We start from the raw sequence: 21,954 nt of genomic DNA, 5'->3' as shown, positions 1-21,954 counted from the left end.
ATACGAGAATTTGTCTTTGAGCATCGTTACTCACGCTGTGCTTACACATACATATCAACCAAAACAGAAATATACACACTAACATATACACAATATATAACATACTCTAAACAAAACGAGACAATATAGAGGCATGAGTGCAATAGAGATCAATACAATTATTTAAATGTGCATAGTGCAAGGGTACTGGGATAGATAGTATTAGTTATTATATTACAATATGAACAGTATGAACAGTATGAACATATGAACAGTTCTGAAAATAGGAATGAGAATGATGAATAATAAAAATAATAGTGAGATGTGAGAGTGGGAATGATAAATAATACTAAATAAGTGGAATATACAGGTGTGGTATAGACCTGTTACAGTGTGATTGACCAAATTGAACCGACACTGTGGGTCAGAAGTCAGCTGTTCATCAGAGATGGCCTGTGGGTAGAAACTGTTCCGAATCTGTTGGTTTTGGCGAACAGTGCTCTGTAGCGCCTACCAGAGGGAGAAGCTGGAACAGGTTGTGTCCGGGGTGAGATGGGTCTGCAGTGATGGTTCCTGCCCGTTTCCTGACTCTGGATGTGTTAAGTCATGGACGGAGGGCAGGTTGGCACCGATGATCCTTTCTGCAGTCCTAACTGTCCTTTAGTCTGCTCTGGTCCTTTATGGTGGCAGATCCAAACCAGACAGTGATGGACGTGCAGAGGACGGACTGGATGATGGTGAGTAAAGTGGACCAGCAGCTCCTTAGGCAGGTTGAGCTTCCTGAGCTGGCGCAGGAAGTACAGCCTCTGCTGGCCTTCTTGATGTTTATTTTACTTAAATTGGTTACACTTTACTTGAAGGTATCTACTTAGAGTGACATGACACGTTTCATAACATTTATGACATAACGCTTCTTTTAGCAGTGTTTCGGTTTTGTCATGACAAGTTATGGTCGAGTTAGGCTTCATGTTCATGACAGTGTCATGTTTCATGAGGTGTCTGTCACTCTTATGTAGATCCTTATATGATTTCTATTTTTGTTATCCAGCCTACTCAGGTTACATTTTTTGTGAAACACAAACAATAAAAGCCATAAAACTTTCTTTTGTTATCCAGTTGACAGTCAGTCTTAATGAAAAGTCATAAATACAAAAAATTCAAAGTTGGAAAAAAAGGTATAAAGTATAAATTATTGCAGAATATTGCAATATTTAAAATGCAATAATATATCGTGGGATAATATCGGGATGATACGTATCGGGAGCGTCTGGTGATTCCCCCCCCACCCGTAGTCTGTTTCTTGTTTGCAGCATCAGTAATACTCTTTGTAAAAATAGTGTGTTACTCCCTCACATTCTACACTGTACTGACACAGTTTGGGGATGTCATATGTGTTTTGAAATACAAATACAGCCTAGATTATTTAGATGTGGGAGGTAAGCATGTTACAAAAAAAATTACCACTTCATAATTAAAAAAAGCTGAGGAGATTAATCAACCATTAACACAAATCTTATGACTTCAGTCTCTGAGAAACATATTTTGAGTAATGAAGGGGGAGAAAAGCATCCAACTCCAGTAAGAGAGGTATTCTGAGAACAATTTGGGGTTATGTTAATGCCTTAATTTGTTACAATGATCATTACAATGATTGTCAGTTTTTATTCAGCAAAAATAACAGATATCAGGCTGTTTATTGCAGCAATCAGGTCACATTTGCATGCAGTGTTACATTTTTCCCCCTTTGAATCTTCTTACCTAGAAGAAAAATGAGAATAGTTATCATGATGGCAACATGGGGCAGGGTTCGTTACATGTACACTTCTCAGTGTCTGTGGTTTTTGACACGAAGGAATCTCATTACATTGGCTGTCCTAAAGGAAAGAGATTAAACTCAGCTGGCTGATTGGAACAGATCACAGCTTCTCACAGGCGATTGGATTTTAAAGGGCTCACTGCTCCTGGTGCTATGATTTAGATACTGAACCAATGGCCGTGACGGTTAAATGATGTACATTATCTCTCAGTAGTGCATGTGTTCAGCATTGTAAATGCACCACATCACAGCAGTATATTTGACAGATGATGCGCTTAGCAAGGTGACACTTTTCCTGAGTTTAGAGATCCCTGGACCATTTCTCAGAAGGGATATAATCCTGTCTAATGACAAGAGCTAGGATAAGCTATACCTCATTCAGAGTTGCATTTATATCACTGAATAGGATTATAACACCAAAACAATGTCCTCTAAAGCAAGATTTTAAGTGTCTTTTTATAACTCTTGCTTCAAAATTCCACATAAGCGTGATGTGCTGAGCAGATAAAACGGACAAAAGAAATTAAAACTCAGCTGGATATGTTACATCATTTAACCGTCACTGGCCATTGGTTCAGTATCTAAACTCATAGCACCAGGAGCAATGAAGCCCTTTAAAAATCCCAATCCGCCTGTGAGAAGATGTGATCTGTTCCAATCACCAGCTGAATAAATAATATTAATACATAAACAAAACACTTTTGACTGAGTGAATAGCGAAATCAGAGAGGCAGGCAATCAGAATAAGGCTTTGCTCCACTTTTCCTCCACTGAAGCCAGTGTCTCTCATCACATCACAAGCTTTATCACCTGTCATTCATGCTACCCGATTTGTGTGTGTGTGTGTTGTGTGTGTGTGTGTACGGACTTCCCTCATAATGGAGCGTTCCCAGTCGGATTCTCACTGTGCTCTATTTTATGGGGAGATGGTACATACCCACTGACACTTTAACGAACATGATTAAGGTTTAATCAGGGACAAGAAAATACTGTTTGGAGGGGAAATCCATTTTAATGATATAAACCCAACTCTTGGTGATGTATTATGCTCTTCTGGGTCCATTTTGCTGTTTGTCGTAGTAAAAGGGAGTGGTGTGTCCAACTGGAGTGTAGTATACATCATTAGCAACAATTTATGGATAGCTCGACATTTTAAAAGCGATTTTTTTTGTGTGCTGTTCAAAGTTACACAAAAAGAATTGGAAGGGGGAAAAAAGTTGTCAAGGAGTAGTTTTTTGGACTATTTCAAGGCAAACAACAGTGCGGTAACTTCCCCAGAGACTAGAGGAAGTCACTGCACCCAGCCAAGAATGGTTACCACATATTTCCCGGTTAAACCACAACTTGGTCTTTCTCCTTTCTTTTTATACACAGATTAAACAAATAAGATACACAAAAAGTTAAGTTTAAAAGGTGTTGGTTGGCAGAGTCCCTGTATCCAGGCTTATGCTAAGCTAATCCCGTCCTGGCTCTAATTTGTACTTTATATAGAGTCAGATCAACTCATTAAAGTTTCATCCAGAAAGCAAATAAGGATGTTTCCTCAAATCTTGAAACTTATTTCAAAACAAAAAGAAATGGTCCAGGTTAGAATATTAAATGTTAGGTTTTGATCTAGTTTACATTTGGAAGAATGAGTAAGTTTCATGCAGGAATAACCCCCGAAATCGTAAAGAACAATTTTAACATCAACAGTAACATGAGACCAAACAATATGCAACATGTGGATTTGAATTAATACATACACACAATACCCACGCTCAAATCTATATATGCTCATGCACATTTTGGCTTCAGTTAAAATCATTATCACAAATGAAAAAAATTCATTCATTCACCAGTGGTGTAGTCTACGTGAAACGCAGGTATACGCAGTATACCACTGAGAAAGCTCCAGGATTTCCATGTGCCCACTAAAAACGCTCAAGGACACGCAACGACAACTTTCCATTATATTTTTGGCATATATAGAATTTTCATCTGTGTTTTTTAATTTTTGCATGGGCTAAATAAAGGTATTTCCACAATAATTCATAACAGTGTATCAGAATGCAAGAAATGAAGTCTTTGACGCTCAAAATTTCCCGGTGACCCCCCCCCCCAATATGAATGCACTCCCAATGTCCCTGTCTGACTATCTATATATCTATAAGTATATATATGTATGCCCACTGCAATACCTTAGACTACACACTGCATTCAACCACATAACAACGAAATGACAGCATTAATCAGGATATATTATTGGGACCAGCACATAATGGTGAATATCTGATATTAGCTTATTATAGCTATCCTAATAAAGGAGGTGTCCCCTTTTAGGTCTTGGCAAAACTCGCAGTATGCCACAGGATTTGTCCGTACTGGACGGTAAAGTATGAGCACCGTGTGGTTTGGAAGGCCTTGTTTACCCTTAACCCACGGCCTTGTCTGTCTGCCTCTGGGCTGTAAACTAAATACTCTGTGCTCTGTTTAAATTTGATCTTATCGCCTAGCCAACACATAGGTAGAGTGTACAATAATGGCTCATTTTGGCTGGTTTGTTCTATTTAGTAAAGCCTGGCGATGTAGTCTCTTAGGTTGTAGAAAAGTTAGTTTATGGTCTACATTTACATTGCTACGTTTTGGTTTTTAAGCTAAGTTTTGAGCCAAGGCGATCTCATGCACGCACGTTTTTTTTTTACCTCGAGTAGAAGAAACTAATCTTCAACTAAGAAGCCCCAAACACCATACCTCAGACACACCTAGTGTACTGGCATGTGCGTGCCGGGGTGAACAGGTGGCAGCATGTAGGCTCCGCCATTGCTGGCAGTTACATGGTAACTTAGTAGCTTAGTCTCAGAGAACGAACGTTGTGACCCAATTTTGCCAAACGTGGGCGTCATTGTGTTTCCAAAGGTCTCCATTTGCAGCCGTTGAGACTGCAACACATCCTGGAGATTCCAACCAAACGGGTCAGAAGTGTTTTAGGTTTAGGGGGTTGGAAACGCCAGGGCGGGAGGAACGCGAGGTAGCAAAGATATTTTTTTAAACCCAAAGGTAGCAATTAATGTAGCCTGGGATGATTAGCTCTGTGGATTCTTTCCCCAATAAGAAGAAAAAAGGAGAAAAGTGAGATGTTTCAGGGCTCCCATAGATCCTATCAGCACTCCCACGCCCCTTTTCTCACACTTCCTCCTTCTAACCCCCCCCCATCACATCCTCCTAGAATTTACAGCTGGTGTCAGGCATCTTGTTAAGTGGATCATCAGTTCCTATCTTTGGACGACAACTCCTCTCTCAGTGCAGAATGAGCTTTCATTTCAAAGATTCAGCCCCCTGAAAAATAACGATACATCCGTGCTCTGTATGTAACACCAGCCCGCTCCGCTGCTTCCTCTCAAATCACCTTAACTCACCCTTCCCCACCTCTATCAGCTTGAGATGGTCTCAACCTCAGTCCTCTGTGTAGGATTCATTGCTCTTTTCACCTTCCATTAAACATGTGATGTGATTTGAAAACTAGGGATCAACCAATTATTGACCTCGCCGATAACTGGTACCGATTTGGCAATTACCATATTAGCTGTTTGAGTGTTTATTGTGTTATTAGTGTTTTAAGCAGTCTGCAACACCTGCAAACTTCAGGAAGCTATTTTGTTTTTTTTATTCATTTTCGAGTGTGTACTATGTTTAAAGTTTAAGTTTGATTAATAATTGCTTAAAGGTCCATGACATGGTGCTTTTTGATGCATTTATTTAGACCTTAGTGGTCCCATACTGTATCTGAAGTCTCTTTTATATAGACCTTAGTGTCCCCTAATACTGTATCTGAAGTCTCTTTTATATAGACCTTAGGGTCCCTAATACTGTATCTGAAGTCTCTTTTATATAGACCTTAGTGGTCCCCTAGTACTGTATCTGAAGTCTCTTTTATATAGACTTAGTGGTCCCCTAATACTGTATCTGAAGTCTCTTTTATATAGACCGGGTGTCCCCTAATACTGTATCTAAGTCCTTTATATAGACCTTAGGGTCCCTAATACTTTACTGAAGTCTCTTTTATATAGCTTAGTGGTCCCCTAATACGTATCTGAAGTCTCTTTTATATAGACCTTAGTGGTCCCTAATACTGTATCTGAAGTCTCTTTTATAAGACCGTAGTGGTCCCCTAATACTGTATCTGAATCTCTTTATATAGAACTTAGTGGTCCCCTAATACTGTATCTGAAGTCTCTTTTATAGAGACCTTATTGGTCCAATACTCGGGGCGGCAAAGCAGAGAAAATGGAGGTAACCTGCCCCTTATGACCTCATAAGGAGCAAGATTCCAGATCGCCCATCTGAGCTTTATTTTCTCAAGGCAGAGCAGGATACCCAGGGCTCAGTTTCACCTGTCACATTTCTAGCCTCTGGGGGACCATAGGCTGCTGGGGGAATGTCATATTAATGTTAAAAACCTCATAAAGGGAAATTTTCATGCCATGGGACCTTTAAAGCATGTAGAGAAACTTCAAAATGTTTTTTCTTTTCACTTTGAGTGCATATGGTCACAAATATCGGTTATTGGTTTCATTAACTACTAATAATCACCCTGAAAAATGATTGGCCCTGAAAAAACAGTATGGGCTGATCCCTATTGAAAACAGTCTGTTTCCCCTTTTTACAGTCCCAATAGATTGACCTTGTGTATGTTTTTTAGACATGCTGACTTTTTTTTTACTAAAGGGAAAGGGGATTTTTTAGGCCTTTATTTTAACAGCACAGATACCGACTTGAAAGGGCAGAGAGAGAGAGGGAATGACATGCTGCGAAGGGGTCAGAGTTGAAACCGATTTTTGATGCTTTTTCCACGTTGGCTTATTTTTTGGCACTTTTTTCTTCCCATTCCAGTATAGTCACCACCAGAACCAACTTAGTGACACTAGTTTTACACTTACTTTTGAATTCTGCTAAATAAACCTATTTTACTATTATAATTGACAAATAATTATGAATGATTTCGATTAGTTAAGACTAGTTGAATGAAGGTAATGATAATCACAGATATGTCAAAGTTTAGTCGGGACAACCTATCAAATTGAATGAAACACGCACATTCAATGAAAGTAAAGATCTGATCCTTAATTTCCCTTGTGAAAGCGTTTCATGGAATCATCCATGTTATTTCAATTTGGTTGAAAGAAACCCAAAGTTTATATGGAATCTTAAAATTGGACCTCCCGGATAGCTCAGTTGGTCTAAATAGAGGTTGACTCCTCGACGCAGCAGGCGAACCCTATCCCCTTTCATTTCTCAGCTGTCCTGTCAAATAAATGCAAAAAATAGTCTTCAATAAAACAAAGAATAACACAAGATGCAAAGAATCATACAAGGAATTGTTTTGAGATTCATGCCGAGTGCTTTTTCCCCTTTTTGTCTGACTCGCTCTTGTGTGTGGCCTGTGCAGAGGACTTAGTCCGTACATGGGCAAGGACGTCCAGCTCTCTGTCTCTATCCAACGGATCAGCGTGTCCCGGGGAGAACCCTCTGGATCTCAGTCCGTCCCTCCGAGGAAAAGGCTCCTGAAGGCTCCTAGCCTCGCGCGAGCTGGACAGCTCCGACTCTGACGTCAGTATGACTCCGTGTGTGTGTGTGTTGTGAAGTCATCTTGCTAGGGCAGCGCAAAATCATGGTTGAGGTGTTTGTGTGTTCCATACATTCAGGATGAGACTATCGGGCGCAGATCAGCCAGCAGCTCCAGCGTGGCTACCTCTGTATGGATGATACGTCCCAGAGAGTGCTCTGGGAAAGAAAAGTGAGTCAGGAATTATTTCTACAACGCCTCAGCTAAACCCCACTGACAGTAATCAATGAGTTTTAATCTCACAGCCTTCGTCAGCCATGTTCCTTGGAGATTTGATAGTTAGTATCAGAGGTTCCCCTTCGAGGGGAACTCGGACTGCGTCGGTCACACACTATGTCTCGCTAGAAGCGTTTTCCATAGTGTCGTTAGAAAAACCTCTTCAGTCAATGTCCTATCTATTAAAGGCAGTGCATTGAAAACACCTCCTCCAACTATAAGGGATCCCACTTTGGCCTCCTTTAAGAGCCAGGTGAAGCTGTGGCTTAGAGCTCACCAACATGTAATCACCGCTAACTTGTGTTTTTTCTTTCTCTTTTTTCTTCTTTTCTTTTTGTTTCTTCTTGATTTATGTACTAAATGCTTCTATCCTATGTCTTTTTTACTGTAACTCCACCTGCCTATTTGACTGCAGATGGAAATTAGCCCTTGGGCTACAATCTGGCTCTTACGTGCACAGTTGTGCAGGTTCATCAATGTGCATTGGCCTGAATTAATAAAAAAAAATAAAAATAAAAAAACCGGGGAACAAGGGTTACATACGTAACCCTAGAGGTTTTGAGCCTTTTATTAACAAATAAGCCTATACTCAACCAGTTAAGCTGCCTCCTTTTCTCCTTTTGCCTCTCTTTCCTCTACAAACACCAGCTCCCCCATGTTCCTGCCCATCTCTTCTACACCCCAGCCGAAGGCGTCAGACCCAGAGGAGACACTCCATCGAGAGGAAACCCCGACCAACGTCCGGCTGTTTCAGCCACCCTCCAAAAGAGTTCCAAGTCTCTGGTGAGCCCGACATCTTTTCACATCCAGTATCTCCTCAGTAGATGAAATGGAACTTATTCCGCACAACGTTTTGGGGGGAAAATAAAAGGGCAGGAGGGGTTTTATCCTTTTCAAACTGTTAATAAGAGCAGGAGGAATTCATTAACATTCTGACCAGTCACGTAAAAAAAGGGAGACAACCTTGCAGAGGCCGCCGGTAGTAAGGCAAACACATCCTTCTGTTGTAGGAATTGTTCCAGGGCAAGTTTCTGTTCCGTTTTCAGAGAAAACTTGCCTTTGAAATCTTTTAAAACAGGTCTTCTGCGCTTTGTTGGCCGCCATCTATTATATGATGCCATCACGCCAATAGAGCGCCAGTGGGTAGCCAGTTGTGATTGTCCCCCGATTTAAAACAGTAGCAGGATAGAAAAATGTACAGGTTTTCTGCAGATCGGGCTGAGTTTACCAGTCTATGTTTCCTGTATTATTGGAGTTCAGTCTCACGTGTCTTTGTCTAGCTTTGGTTCCTATTGAGTCTGATTACTCCCTAATTTCTTTCATCTTTCAGCTGACCTTATACCTGACTCTCGTCTCCAAGTGCTCTTATTTGCTCATGTTCCTGGGGTTTCCCTGTTTTCAGAGTTTCGGATTATCGCCGTCGCTTACTTGTTGTGTAAATGTATTTGGTCTTGAATCATTCAAACTCTCCTTGTTACCTCCTTGGATCCAAACCTGGAAGCTCCTGACACCAACACGCTCACTGTCATCTCTCTACCCGCCTCTCTTAGGGAAAGTCCACTGTATGATAAGGGTCCATGAATTATCATGAATCATGCATGACTTCATGCATTCAGTGTACATAATACTAATGAATTATAGTGTTGCAATCATGATTCACAAACTTACTTCCTCATAAGTTCATCGTATTTGTGGCCCTCAAATAAAGGTGCTGACCTGATCCATCTTTAACATTGATAATAGAAATATGATTGATGGTGGTGTAAAATGAAATGTACTAAGAATTACAGAAGTGTGGTGGCACATTTGAGATGTATCCCGACGCAGAGGTCGACGCTTTGAATCCAACCACGTGACAATTTCTGCATGTCTTCCCCTTTGTCACCCTAGCTGTCCTGTCGAAAATTAAAGGTGGAAAGCCCAAAAAATAAATTCTAAAAAAATTTAAGAAGTGTGTTGCAAAATGAAACTAAATTCACAACATTTACAAGAAACTCAGTATACTGCAAATGCATTTTATAGTTGCTTTATTAACAACATAGGTCAAAACTGTAATGCCTAAGAACTTTTCTTCTTACTGTCTGTACACCTGAAAGGTTCAAATTATTATGTAATCTGCATTTTTAATAAAAAAAAAAGAAATGCTTAAATAGACGGTCTGACTATATTTGAGGGGGTCACAAAGACGATTGCTGCATATTCCACCATTATCATATCTTATTCATGTTAAAGCTTTAGTGCAGAACTTCTATATAAAAATATGTCCGTTACATTCAAGCCATTGTAAATGAGTTGATACAAAAATAATGACTATCAGCTCCACACAACCTCTCTCTGGCTGTGTTTAGACATGGCGTCGTCGGCAACTACGCACACAGAAAGTGCGATGTTGCTCAAGTGAAGACAATTCTCTGAAGAGTCCATCATGTTTTTTTAATCCTCCGTGTCCTCCTTGGCTACTAGCAACTGTGTGAGGAGGAAGGTTTTCTCATTGGCTGCAACAACAGTGGTGTTGTCATTACTGAGGAATTCCTCACGGCGACAGAAACTACACACTATAGCTTTAAAGATGGACCAGTACACTTTATTTGAAACATGATGAGTACGAAAGAAGTAACATTTAGTTCATGATTATAACACTACAATTCCATGTTTAGCCCGTCACTTGACTACAGATTTCCAATGTAGAAGACATAAACATCATTAATAAATCAGAATTTATAATGACTGAAATACCTTAATTGAGCATATTAACGTATTGTTCCTGCCTTAAGTCATTCATGAAATATTATTAATCCTTGAACTGATAGTTCATGAAGTCTACATGAATTAATTCATTCACGAATTCATGTACCCTTATTATAAATGTACACCTTTATTCGGATATCACCCTTCCTTTTTTTATCACCAAATTACTGTGATGCTCGCACATTATGTCGTGGTGTGACTTCATCAAACTGCAGAAACCTTCTTTCATTCGTTGGGATGATAGCTCCTATCGTCCCTGGAACCCCTCCTCTCCTCCTCTCGGCCCTTCTTCCCCACTCTTCACCATTTGCAGAGCTCCCACCTATGGAGGCTTTGTGTTGGGCTTGGATGAAGGCAGTTTTTGCTCTGTGCAGGGCGTTTACGTCACAGGAAGAGAGCGGCCAAGGTTTGCCAGTCTCCCTCAACCCGTCCTGGCGTAATAACTCTTGCGCCCATCCTCTCCTAACGCTTCCTGCTCAATAGAAATCACTGAGCTATAGAGCAGGCTGCTGCCATTACAGACTGTTTTTATCTGAGGTGTGATGTACAGCTAGTATATCAGTAATATATATAAATATTAGTGCTGTCAGTTCAACGGTTTTAACGCAAACCCATTTTAACAGCGTCAATTCTTTTATCATGAGTATTAACGTTGTTTGTGCCTAGCAAACTTTGTAGTTCTTTCACATGCTGTTGCAACACTAGTAAGGTTAGAAAAACTACAACACCACACAGGATCTAGCTAGACCGGAAACAGGCATGCCGTACACACCGTTTGGGCTGCGAGCCGGACAAAGAGGTAGTAACCGTTACGTTTTGAGACGCCAAAAATGGCGCCAGCAAGATTCTGGATGGAAAGATTGCATTTTAAAAGTTACCAAATGTTCCATTGACGAGACATTGACCCCTCGTCAAAGTATTTTTTTCCCCTTTTATTGATGGACAGTGTTACATTGTGTGAGAGATTATTGCTCCAAGTGAGAAAGTTAGTGGTGAAATTGAACACACGTATATCTACAGTAAACATATATATCTACAGTATATCTACTAACATATGCCAATGTTGTTTTCAATATAAAAAAACACTTGCACAAAGCAAGCTGATCCACTTCCATGTGGATAAGAGCATTAAAATGAAAAAATATGGACAAAAGAAATCAAGGGACATTAGAATAGGTCCAATGTGCGATTCATTGCGATAAATTGCGAGTTAACTGACAGTAATGCAATTAATCACAATTAAAAATTTTAATCATTGACAGCACTATATATATAACATCATTTATGTATTAATCGTCATTTCACTGCTTTGGATAACATTTAACACTCAAACCAGATAGTTAGAGTCAGCTAAAAGTCAGTTAATTTCATTTTGAACAAATGATTTTTTTGCTGATGAGTGGATGCATTTATAATAAAATGTCTATTTGCATTCATATTTTGGTTTATTTGGCACTATAGCTGTAAGATCCTTTGCAATATTTAGAATTCTTCTGATGCCTCTGGTTTGGTTCACAAACCGAACTCAAAGAAAAAAATGGCGTCTCCAAAAGTTTGGCATTTTTGGTTTCTGTTGAATGATGGAAATAAATCCACTTTTTGTGACATTACACGAATGTCTAATCTGTCATTTGATGCTTTGGAGATTTTCCATTTTTTTCTTGGCTTCATGCACATTAATAATTTTTTTACCCGGGGATGCCCAAACTTTCGAACCCCACTGTAAGTGACCAAATGTTTTGAAAAAAGCAACACACAAAAAAATGTCTTGGAAGGACAACAAGTTCATGGTCGATGGAAAGAAAACACAAGGGTTAAACTGTAAGTATCCCCAAGTGATGAGCACCCAAGGGATACTTTTTACAACCCAAGCAGCTCGTGCAGACCGTATTGTGACTGTGGTTATTTAAAAGGTATGTAAATCTGCTGTAGCAGGTTAATAATCCTCTATTGTCGCTGGTGGATAACAAAGTGTGAGAAATCAAAATAACCAAGGGCTGTGAACTACCAAGAGAAGGTGTTGCAGACACAAAGCAGCTGTCTTCCCAATCCAATCTCAAAAACACACGAAAGCACAGTATTTAACGGGGGACTTTAGGCAAGGCAAGGCAGGCAGCTTATTTGTATGCACATTCAGCACGGGCAATTCGAGATAAAGTTACAGTGCAGCAAAAGAAATTCAACATTAAAGAACATGAGCAGTCATTTAAAGAAAGGCCGCATCAAAAGAAAGTCTTCAGCCTTGATTTAACAGAATGAGCGTCACAGCGGATCTGCAGGTTTCTGGGAGTTTATTCCAGATATGAGAGCATAGAAACTGAAAGCTGCTTCACTGTTAGTTCTGACTTGGGGACAGAAAGTAGACCTGTCCCAGACCACCGAGAGGCTGGTGTTGTCATAGTGTAGTAGCAGATCAGAAATGTATTTGGACCTAACGTTAAGGGATTTATAAACTAGCAAAAGTACTTTGAAATCAATTCTTTGAGACACAGTAAGCCAGTGTAGAACTCAGAACTGGAGATGTGATCCAGTCTCTTGGTCTTAGTGAGGACCGGAGTGATGTGATCCGTCCTCTTGGTCTTAGTGAGGACTGGAGGGATGTCCAGCCTGAGTACACGGGAGTACTCTCTTGGTTGTGACGCTCGAGGGATGATCCAGTCTCTTGGTCTTAGTGACGATCGAGGGTGTGATCACGTCTCCTTGTCTTAGTGACGACTCGAGGGATGTGATCCAGTCTCTGGTCTTAGAGAGGGACTCGAGGGATGTGATCCAGTCTCTGGTTCTTTGAGGACCCACCAATCGCACCACAATATTGCACTAAGGGACAACCTGCACAATTGGTTTCATTACATTTTAGCAAAATTTAGCATATTATTTAAGCAGTTGCACATTTTTGTTTTCCCATCCTTATATATTTAAATATTTGTTTTATATTGTTATTCCTATTATTTATATTATTATTTCATGTATACTGTATGCAGTATATTTTTTACAGTATCTCATTATATTATATTCGTGTTGTGTGACCAAATGTACGTGTGCTGCTGTACACCATAATTTTCAATTTTTGGGGATAAAAATCTATCTATCTAAATGAAACTAGATCACACACTGAAGCTTTCAGTTTGTCATCTTTTATACTCAAGTGAATAAATGTTTCTTTACAGGGATTGAAACATACGGCAAGTACAGACTAAATAAAATGGGGAAATAAATCTAATCACGTTGGAGGGGGCCTTAGAGACAATCATTGTCCTGGCGTGGCACCGCTGATGCAATCTCGTCTTCTTCATCCTCAGTTTTACGCATCATGACCCTCTCTGAATCTGCCTTTTTCTTCAGAAAACACTGTCACCCAAATGTGGTAGTCTGGTCTCTGGACCCACAGGCTGCACTGACAATGAGCCCTGTGTGTTGGATTGCTGTGGCCAGGGTCCTCACCGTGTATTGTGTGTGTGTGTGGTGTGTGTGGTGTTCTAATAGAGGAGTTCGTTCCCCGTGGAGTGTCTGTCTCTGACGGTGAGGGGTGATGCACATCAGAACAGGTGCTGGTAAGGCCGAGCTGGAGAAGTTCCAGCATACAAAGACATCTACAACGCCATGAGAAGGGAAAGGTACTTCTTTGCCTGTATATGTGATGTAAAAATAATTATGATGTAATAGTACACCAGCACTTTTGCACTTGTGCATTTAAGTATTACGTTAACTCCAAGGGATTTGTGGTTGTCTGTGCTGTCATGTGTGTTCTCTCTGTTGTGTCCTAGGACGCTTGTGATCTCATTTATGGTGAGTTTATTTTATATTGATTTTATTTTTCTGTACATGTGTATGTTTTGAAGCAACAGATTGTCAGCACTGGTCCAGATTTTCCTCTGGGACAATAAAGTGTATTTATCTATCTATCATGTATCATGTAATAAAATGTCAAATGTAAATACACATGCATTAGACTAATGGAGATGTTATTCTCTGTTCCTGCCCGGGACTTCAGATGAATATTAGCTTTAGACTAACTCTGGTACTGCTAAGACAGGAAATGTCCCCAAATAAATAAATAATTCATTCATTAGTAGATAACACCTGCATTATGTAATAATCTGCCCCATTTTGTAAGAAACACAATATGTAAATTAAATAAAAATTAAATTACTAATGCACGGTCTACGAAATGCGGGGGTTGCACTTTTTTTTACGAAAAATGGAATTTGGTGGATTATTAATCACCAACACAATGGCTGCCCCTCAATCATTTTTTCAGAACAAGACATGTTTATTTTATAAATTCTGAGCAATTGATGGGACTCAAAACTAATTTGAAAAAGTACTATTTGTTTCAGTAGATTAGTATTAATTATAGTATATAAACATAATATTAGTATTAGTAGTATTAGTAGTATACGTTCAATGGTAAATACTGTCCATAGATGTATCCCATGTTGCATTCAGGGTTTTATACAAAATGCGGTAGATTATCATAATGCATTGTATTACATAATGCGTTGTGTTATAAGTCCGTTGTACACACCCTTTATGAATGGAGTTGGGGCACTGTTCTTGACATCATATGGAAATGCGCATACTGTACATCTTTCTTCGACTTCAACTTAATACATTGTCAATGGGATTTCTCTTTATTCTAACGTGCTCTTATCTCTTTCTTTTTTGCAGCTTGCTTCTGTTGTCGAACCAAAGGTTTCCTTTTTCACCTGGTCCTACTCTGTCAGTTTTGCAAAAAGTAACCACCTTACATGATGTCTGTTGTCCTTTTGTATTTTAAATGAAACGTTGACTTTGTTCTCATTATCCCTTCACCGATGCTCTCTCTTTTTCCTCATTAGCAGGCCTGTTGTGCACATGCTGCAAAAAGGTTAGTAATCACTGCCCTGCAGCATGAACCTTAACTGACAGCACCCCCCTTACATATGTTGGATAAAAATTCAGTTGCATATTCAATGGCCCACACACTAACATGTAGGGTTGGCATAAAGCCTCTATACAGACCTTTTTTTGCAATATAATCAAAGCTTAAACTAGCTAGGAATGTGTTGGCATGGACTTTATAAACCATGTTTACGTGTTAACGTACATGTGGCACCTTAGAGCCTACCTTCATCTATATTTGCTTAGAATTGTTGGATTCAAGCTTAGACTTTTTTTTAAGAAAAAAATTTATAAACATAATTTGGAGGCCCCCCTGCATTGACTCTGAGTGACCAGGGTCCGGACCCACTTTTAAAGATCCATGTTTTTAGACTTACTGTGATCTTGTAGATCAGTTATTGCAATCAAAGCATCATATGCTGATAGCTCTTCAAAGATATCTTCTTTATCGTTACAATGTTTCGAAAATGTTCTAAGGAGTGGGTAAATAATCAATTTCCAATTAAACTGATCTTTGCTTTAGTGAATCTGACATCGCTTAAAGGTGCCCGCCACACGTAGTTCACTACTTTTAGTAATGTCGGAGATTCTACGATGGCTCTGTGACATCTTTTCTGGGAAAAAATACCTTAGTACTTGTTTTGATACCATTCTTGCGTTAGTATAGAAAGGCTCAGGGAAGATCACTCCAGTTTGCTGGCTAGTTCTCATGCGGGGTCAATGAGTCTAAGCTGCTTGACTCGGATGGCTAACGTAGCAATGAGAGCCTGGCTATCACGTCCTTTACCGCAGTAATGAATAGTAATGAACATGGACATGAGCACCAGGACATCAGACTGACCGCTTTTTAAGTGGATTTTTATTTCCTATGGCTAGAGCTGACAGTAGAAGGTAGCAGTTCATCTTCCACTTCACACAGTAACACAATTTCAAAGGATCCCTAACATATTTTCAACAATGCATTTAAAACATTTTGTGTGGCAGGGCATCTTTAATAACTCGAAAATTGAATCTTTTAATATAAGCCTTTTCACCAGTGGATGTATTGTCATGTACCTGGTGTATTCTATAGAAAGAAAAATCATTAAGGGTTGCTTCTTGCTTGTATACTTTATCGCATAAAACTCTCTGAAAAAACTCCTTTATATCCAAGAAAAATTGATATTAAAACATCAATTTCTCTAACCTGTTGATGATCAAACCAAATAGGTGTAGCGTAATCGGGACCTTGTTAATCAGAATCACACGTTGCAGGACAATGATTGATGATACCCAGCCTGCTATGGAAGTATGTTTGTGAAATGTTTTACCGAACACAACCTAAACGCCTTACCTCTGATCTTGCAGTGAGGACATGCGTGCTTCATAATGAAAAACAAAAATTATATATATATGCCCTATAATTTACCCCCCCCTCACGCAGGATTCTTTCTCCTAATCAGTATGCTTCTCTCAGTCACATTCTAGTCTTCCTCTCTCGACAGAGGTCGGTTGCCATCCAAACCTATTCAGCTTGCCCATCTATCCATTGCTGACCAACACTTCCCCAGGGAGAGGTGAGATGGCATGGCTGCCGTACAGGGACTCAGTGGTCGGAGGCCAGGTTCGGGGCCAGCTCGGGAGGCGGGCCGGGACCGGTCGTCACAGCAGAAGGGCCCCGACGTCTCCCCCTTTGAAAGTTAGTAAACAACAGGGGCATCCTACAGGATCGCGGAAAAGCCCTCTGAGCAGAGCTGCTGCCGCAAAGTCTGAAACAATTCTCCCGGAAGCCGAGGCGCCACAGCATCCACTAAGACCATATCCCGTAGAGAGAAATTGTATTTCTAATGTAATGCAACTCTCCTGTATTGTTGTGGATAATGGTAGTAGCGCTCCCATAGATCAAAACACACACTGAAATACACATGAAAAAGTTCCAAAATCCTGCGAATCAAAACAAAAGAACAAACAGTATGCTCATAATCACAACAAATGCAGAACAACCTTACGAAAAAATGGCCTCACTCGTAGTATTTTCTCATTATACTGAAAAAGAAAAATTTTTAATACAGGCCTCTACCAAACATTGGGCTGATCCATTCAGGTATGTTGTACAGAGGAGAAAAAAAAAATCAAATTACCAAACCGTTTATAATGTATTATATTTATTAATATAGCATAACTCAAAATCGTGTTAGTATGACCAACAGATGCTAATTTGTTACCATGTTTAATAAGGTAGTATTAAAAATTAGTTACTAACATTAGTGTATATTTCACAAATATTTTTCTAGAATTTGTTAACATTACAGTAATTTGAAAACTCTCAGAAATGGACAAAAAAAGAAAAAATCCTACTTATCATTTTGTCATAAATGTGTATTGAAATAGCATGAATACATGGTTTCAAAGGAATGATTTTATACTTTTTTTATTCATAAATAATTGCAAATGTTGTATCTTAGCATCACTAAGCTTACCCTTGAAACAAAATGACATTTATTCCCATTTACAACAGTTTGTCAGCATGGCTTGGCATTATTTAAGCATATATATAGCTTATATACCTGTATATACTGTGTATATATATATATACCAGTATAAAAGTAGGATTATTTATAAATGGGTGTGTGTGTATATGTATGTGTGTGTGTAATGTATATATATATTGGATATATACTTGTATATATGTATATATGGGTATTTCCATGTGTATATAGTAGGTGTATGTATATTTTCTATATACAAGTATATATAGTATATGTTGATATTATATGTGGTGGTGTATGCTGGTAATGGATATGGATATCTCTTTCAAGTTTAGCTGGCCCTTTAGCTTACAACTTCTTGGAGTTTAAACAATTGGTCAAACTCACCAAACTGAAACACAAATTCACAGAAATAACAATATATTACTAAATTAAACGTCGCTGCTGTTGCCTCCTTCCATGTAGGTCTTTCGAGCACGGCTCTCTAAAGTCATGAAGAACTGGGCGGCTCTCCCCTCCGAGCTGACGAGGATGGGCCAGCATGGGAGGTGTGTGTAGACTGCAAAGAAGTCCATCTCGAATGATCGCCTCCGGCAAGCACAGCCTGTCCTGGCCACAAGAGGGCTCGCCTAAAACCGCAGACCCAGTCCTTCTAATCCGAAAGGGAGGGAAGTACCGGCCCTCTGAGCGGACCTCAGGGATCTAGAACTCGTCACTCACTCTCTTTCGGCTTCTTCAGCTACTATGTACACAATTATAAAGTCTACACATTGGATATGAATGGATGAAACTTCAATTCATATAAATGTCAAAATGGCGGCGGTGAAACTCAGTGGTGGACAGGGTGGGTTTTGTTGCCGTGGTCCCTGAGCACGTGGACAGCTCGCTTACACCTCAAGCATACTGTGGATCTGCCAATCAAATTTCTTTTTTTTACAGCAAATCAGAGACATCCTTTTAAATCTCTCGGCCACAGGCTTTTGATGGAGATGCAAGAACTGTTGAGACAAAAATGGCGTCCGAGTGGAAGGACTTCCTCCCTACGATTCACTCCCAATCACATTCCAAATACAAGCACCCAGACGAAGGACTTCCTTGGCACTGGCATGGCAATGCAGCGAACACACAGGCGGCAGAGGTATCATATTGGACAGTACGTGACACTCAAGAAAATGGGAATATTAAACTGTACAACTTTATATGGCCGTATGTGTCCTCATACCTGGCGAATAAAGCTGATTCTGGTTCTGATTCTGATTCTGACATACTTGTGGCGGATTGGTATTTTTGAAAATTGAAAATCATTGAAATTGAAAGTCAATGGGTCGCTCGTTAGTTTGCTCTCATCAGTGTCCTCCTACTGACCAGCGTCCCACAACACCATGTCCCCCCCCCCCAACATACACACACACACATACACACACACAAAGACCACAGCCAACCATCACCAACTACTAAAGCATGACAATAAATGTGAGTGCAGTGTGCTGCTGACACAGTGTGTTTGATGCGTGTGTGTGTGCATTGTGTGCAGGCTGGGAAAGCAGATGAGCAGCCACAGCAGGGAGGGAAACAGAAAGAGATGAGAAGCCAGAGAAGCAGCGAGGTAGACTTTACCTGATGCATCAAAACTGAAAGACATGCTAAGTGGCCGAATTACTGCAACGAGAAACAGTCATGGCATCGGACGGTTACTGCTTGGGATAAGGAGGTTCACATAAGACAAGACTTACTGTGAAACACTAAAGAATGTGATCTGCAGAGGTATAGCACGCTTATTGTCTAGTTTTAGACCACTGAAGTAGAACCACTTACATGATGGGAGATAATAGGATTTGAAAATAAGCCACAGCCAATGGTGAGAGATTACTGTGGTTTTAGCGATGTTAGTTTTAAAGGAAATGCAGACACTTAGCATTATTATTCATGTAAAAGTTTCCACTATATTGCAAGAAGTATTGTCAAAAAACAATAATAGGCATTGGTTGCAACTCAAGTATAAAAAGTTAGGCAACAACAGCAACAGCAAAGAACAGAGGTACAAAACAATAGTTAGTAAAGTGTCTTTCATCCCAGCAGGTGCATGCATTATCCATACTTCAGCTTCAAAACTCCATTTCAGAGTGAAGTATGTTTTCATGTGCTCGAGAGTGTGCATGTGTGTATGCGCGACATGTCAAAATTACAACAACAGGGACCAAGAAATGGCGAGTTGCCTTACCCAGCCTTCCCCTGCGGACCTCACCAGGCGACACCGGCCGTAGTTTCCTCTCCGATTTGATTTCCTCCAAGATGCGTTCATGCAGCGTCGGAGGAAGCTGGGTCTGTGGCTTCAGCTTACGAGCCGCCACCTAGAACAGGGCGATGATGGGTAAAATATAGATGGTGGTATATTATATTTTAACACAGTATATGATGGTGTCAGAGAAATTGTATTACCTACTTCAGTTTTAATATGAATCCAACAATATGTTGTATAAAATCAAGCTAAACTGGGATTACAAACACATGGGCGACCTGAAGCCTTTATACATACCTTTTAAGTGCATAATACTAAGCTATTAAAAATGATTGTTGACATGATTTTTTAAAATCATGTTTTGATATTAAACGTTCGCTTTTGGTTGCCTTCCTTCCTCAGGACACCTTACACCGTACGTCTTTTGTTTAATAAAATTAATCTACTCTGCATTTTTGGGTCCAAGCCTTGTTTTACCTGACATTGTTAAAATGAATGTTACAAACATTTGGCTTTAATACTCGGCCCTTAACACTTCTCAGGTGACTGGGTCAGGTAAATCAACATTGTACATCAGGGTGAGCCGCGCAAGCCGCCTACAGCTTTCCAAATGAACGTGTTTTTACAATCAATCCTTTTACCCTTGTTCTGAGTCTGACCAAAAGTAGGACTTCCTGTAAAATGTCAGAACAAACTTCACAAGCGTCTTTGAATATCTACTTGAGAATGGAGGAGAAAACTCAACGACCACTGCCATGGTTTCTTGCAACGATAGAAAGAAAGGAGACTGAAGGTGAAAAAGCGGTGTCCAAAAAGGCTCCAGATACAACCAGAGGACAAACTGGAGTTATTTGGCTGGGGGGGAAAGAGAGACTCCAAAGTGATGGTTGCCATCTTTCTATTGGACGTCTGTCAGAAGGGATTTGTTGTATTCAGGAAATGTTAGACGGAGCCCTGAGGAGTTGCTGCTTTCAAATCTTGCTAGCTTTGCAACAATGCCAACCCTGCCTTCAAGTTGTACTTACAGGTTTGAGAGGTGGTCTGGACCTGATGAACTCCAGGATGGCTTCATGAGCGCTCTTCTTTAACCTGGGTGGAATGTCTCCATTTATCTGAAACAACAGAACCGGATTTTAAAAAATTTACACAGTGACATAAAAACGGCAATGGCTTGCTGGATTCCTTACTCATCTTACCCTCGTGTAAATCTAGCTCATGGAGCCTGCTTGTTGCAGAAGGTGTGGATGATGTGGAAAAGTTAAAAATCTCATACCACATTACACAAAAAAGGTAATGAAGTCCAATAAGTTGTAAAATGACCTGTTGTGACATAAATCAAGGACCATAAGCTATCAGCTAAGGTTGTGACAAATGATTATTTTCATGATCAATTAGTCAATCATTATAATTATTTTTTTGGAGTTATTTGATAAATTGTTATGTCTGTATAATGTCTTAAAGAACATCTTCTCAGAACCCAAGGTTATGTCTTTGAATGTTTTCATCATTCTCATTTTCATTGAAAAATATTAAAATAAAAATATAGAATTGTTTTTGGGATTTTCATGGGAATCCTACAAAACATGATTTTTTTTTCTTAAGTCTAAGTCTGTATGATACGATTTGTAGGTTGTCAGAACAACCTTTTTTTTATCACCAAATCAAAGTCAAGCACTACAATGTTATCCAAAAACAGCATCAGCCCCTCCTGCAGTTATTTTCCCAGTGCAGCGAGCATGTGGCATCACTTTACCCTGGAAATCCTCACGAGAGCACAATGTGAATTTGCTTAGCGAGTTACTCTGGCAGCGAGTAATGCTGCTCATTAACTATGCCCTTGTAGCTGAGTTGCACCAATCACATCGGTGTATCTGATGTAGCCGGGCCAGAGGCGAGCTGCACCAATCACATCGGTGTATCTGATACAGCCTGAAGCGAGCAAAACAGATGACGACAGTTTAATCCAGGGGTTCCCAAAACTTTCAGCCCACGACCCCCAAAG

The 21,954-nt window shown here is 39.9% G+C and overlaps 1 protein-coding gene across 6 annotated transcripts in view; it reads right to left on the bottom strand.

The window, feature by feature from the left end:
* spire1b (spire-type actin nucleation factor 1b) overlaps positions 1 to 21,954 on the bottom strand; it is a 79,847-nt gene that overhangs the window by 21,913 nt on the left and 35,980 nt on the right. For 5 of the 6 annotated variants that reach the window (XM_032517766.1, XM_032517768.1, XM_032517769.1 and 2 more), the window contains exons 7-8: positions 20,978 to 21,064; positions 19,935 to 20,064 (exon numbers count right to left, since the gene is read on the bottom strand). In XM_032517766.1, the coding sequence (XP_032373657.1) occupies positions 19,935 to 20,064; positions 20,978 to 21,064 (217 nt within the window). Of the gene's footprint in view, positions 1 to 19,330; positions 19,373 to 19,934; positions 20,065 to 20,977; positions 21,065 to 21,954 lie in introns of all 6 variants that reach the window. The other variant, XM_032517767.1, reaches the window with a different exon arrangement.

The sequence above is a fragment of the Etheostoma spectabile genome, chromosome 6 (genome assembly GCF_008692095.1).
Source record: "Etheostoma spectabile isolate EspeVRDwgs_2016 chromosome 6, UIUC_Espe_1.0, whole genome shotgun sequence".
In the NCBI taxonomy this organism is placed as follows: domain Eukaryota; kingdom Metazoa; phylum Chordata; class Actinopteri; order Perciformes; family Percidae; genus Etheostoma; species Etheostoma spectabile.
Note: the sequence above shows the minus strand (reverse complement) of the source record. Positions and strands in the feature narration are given on the sequence as shown.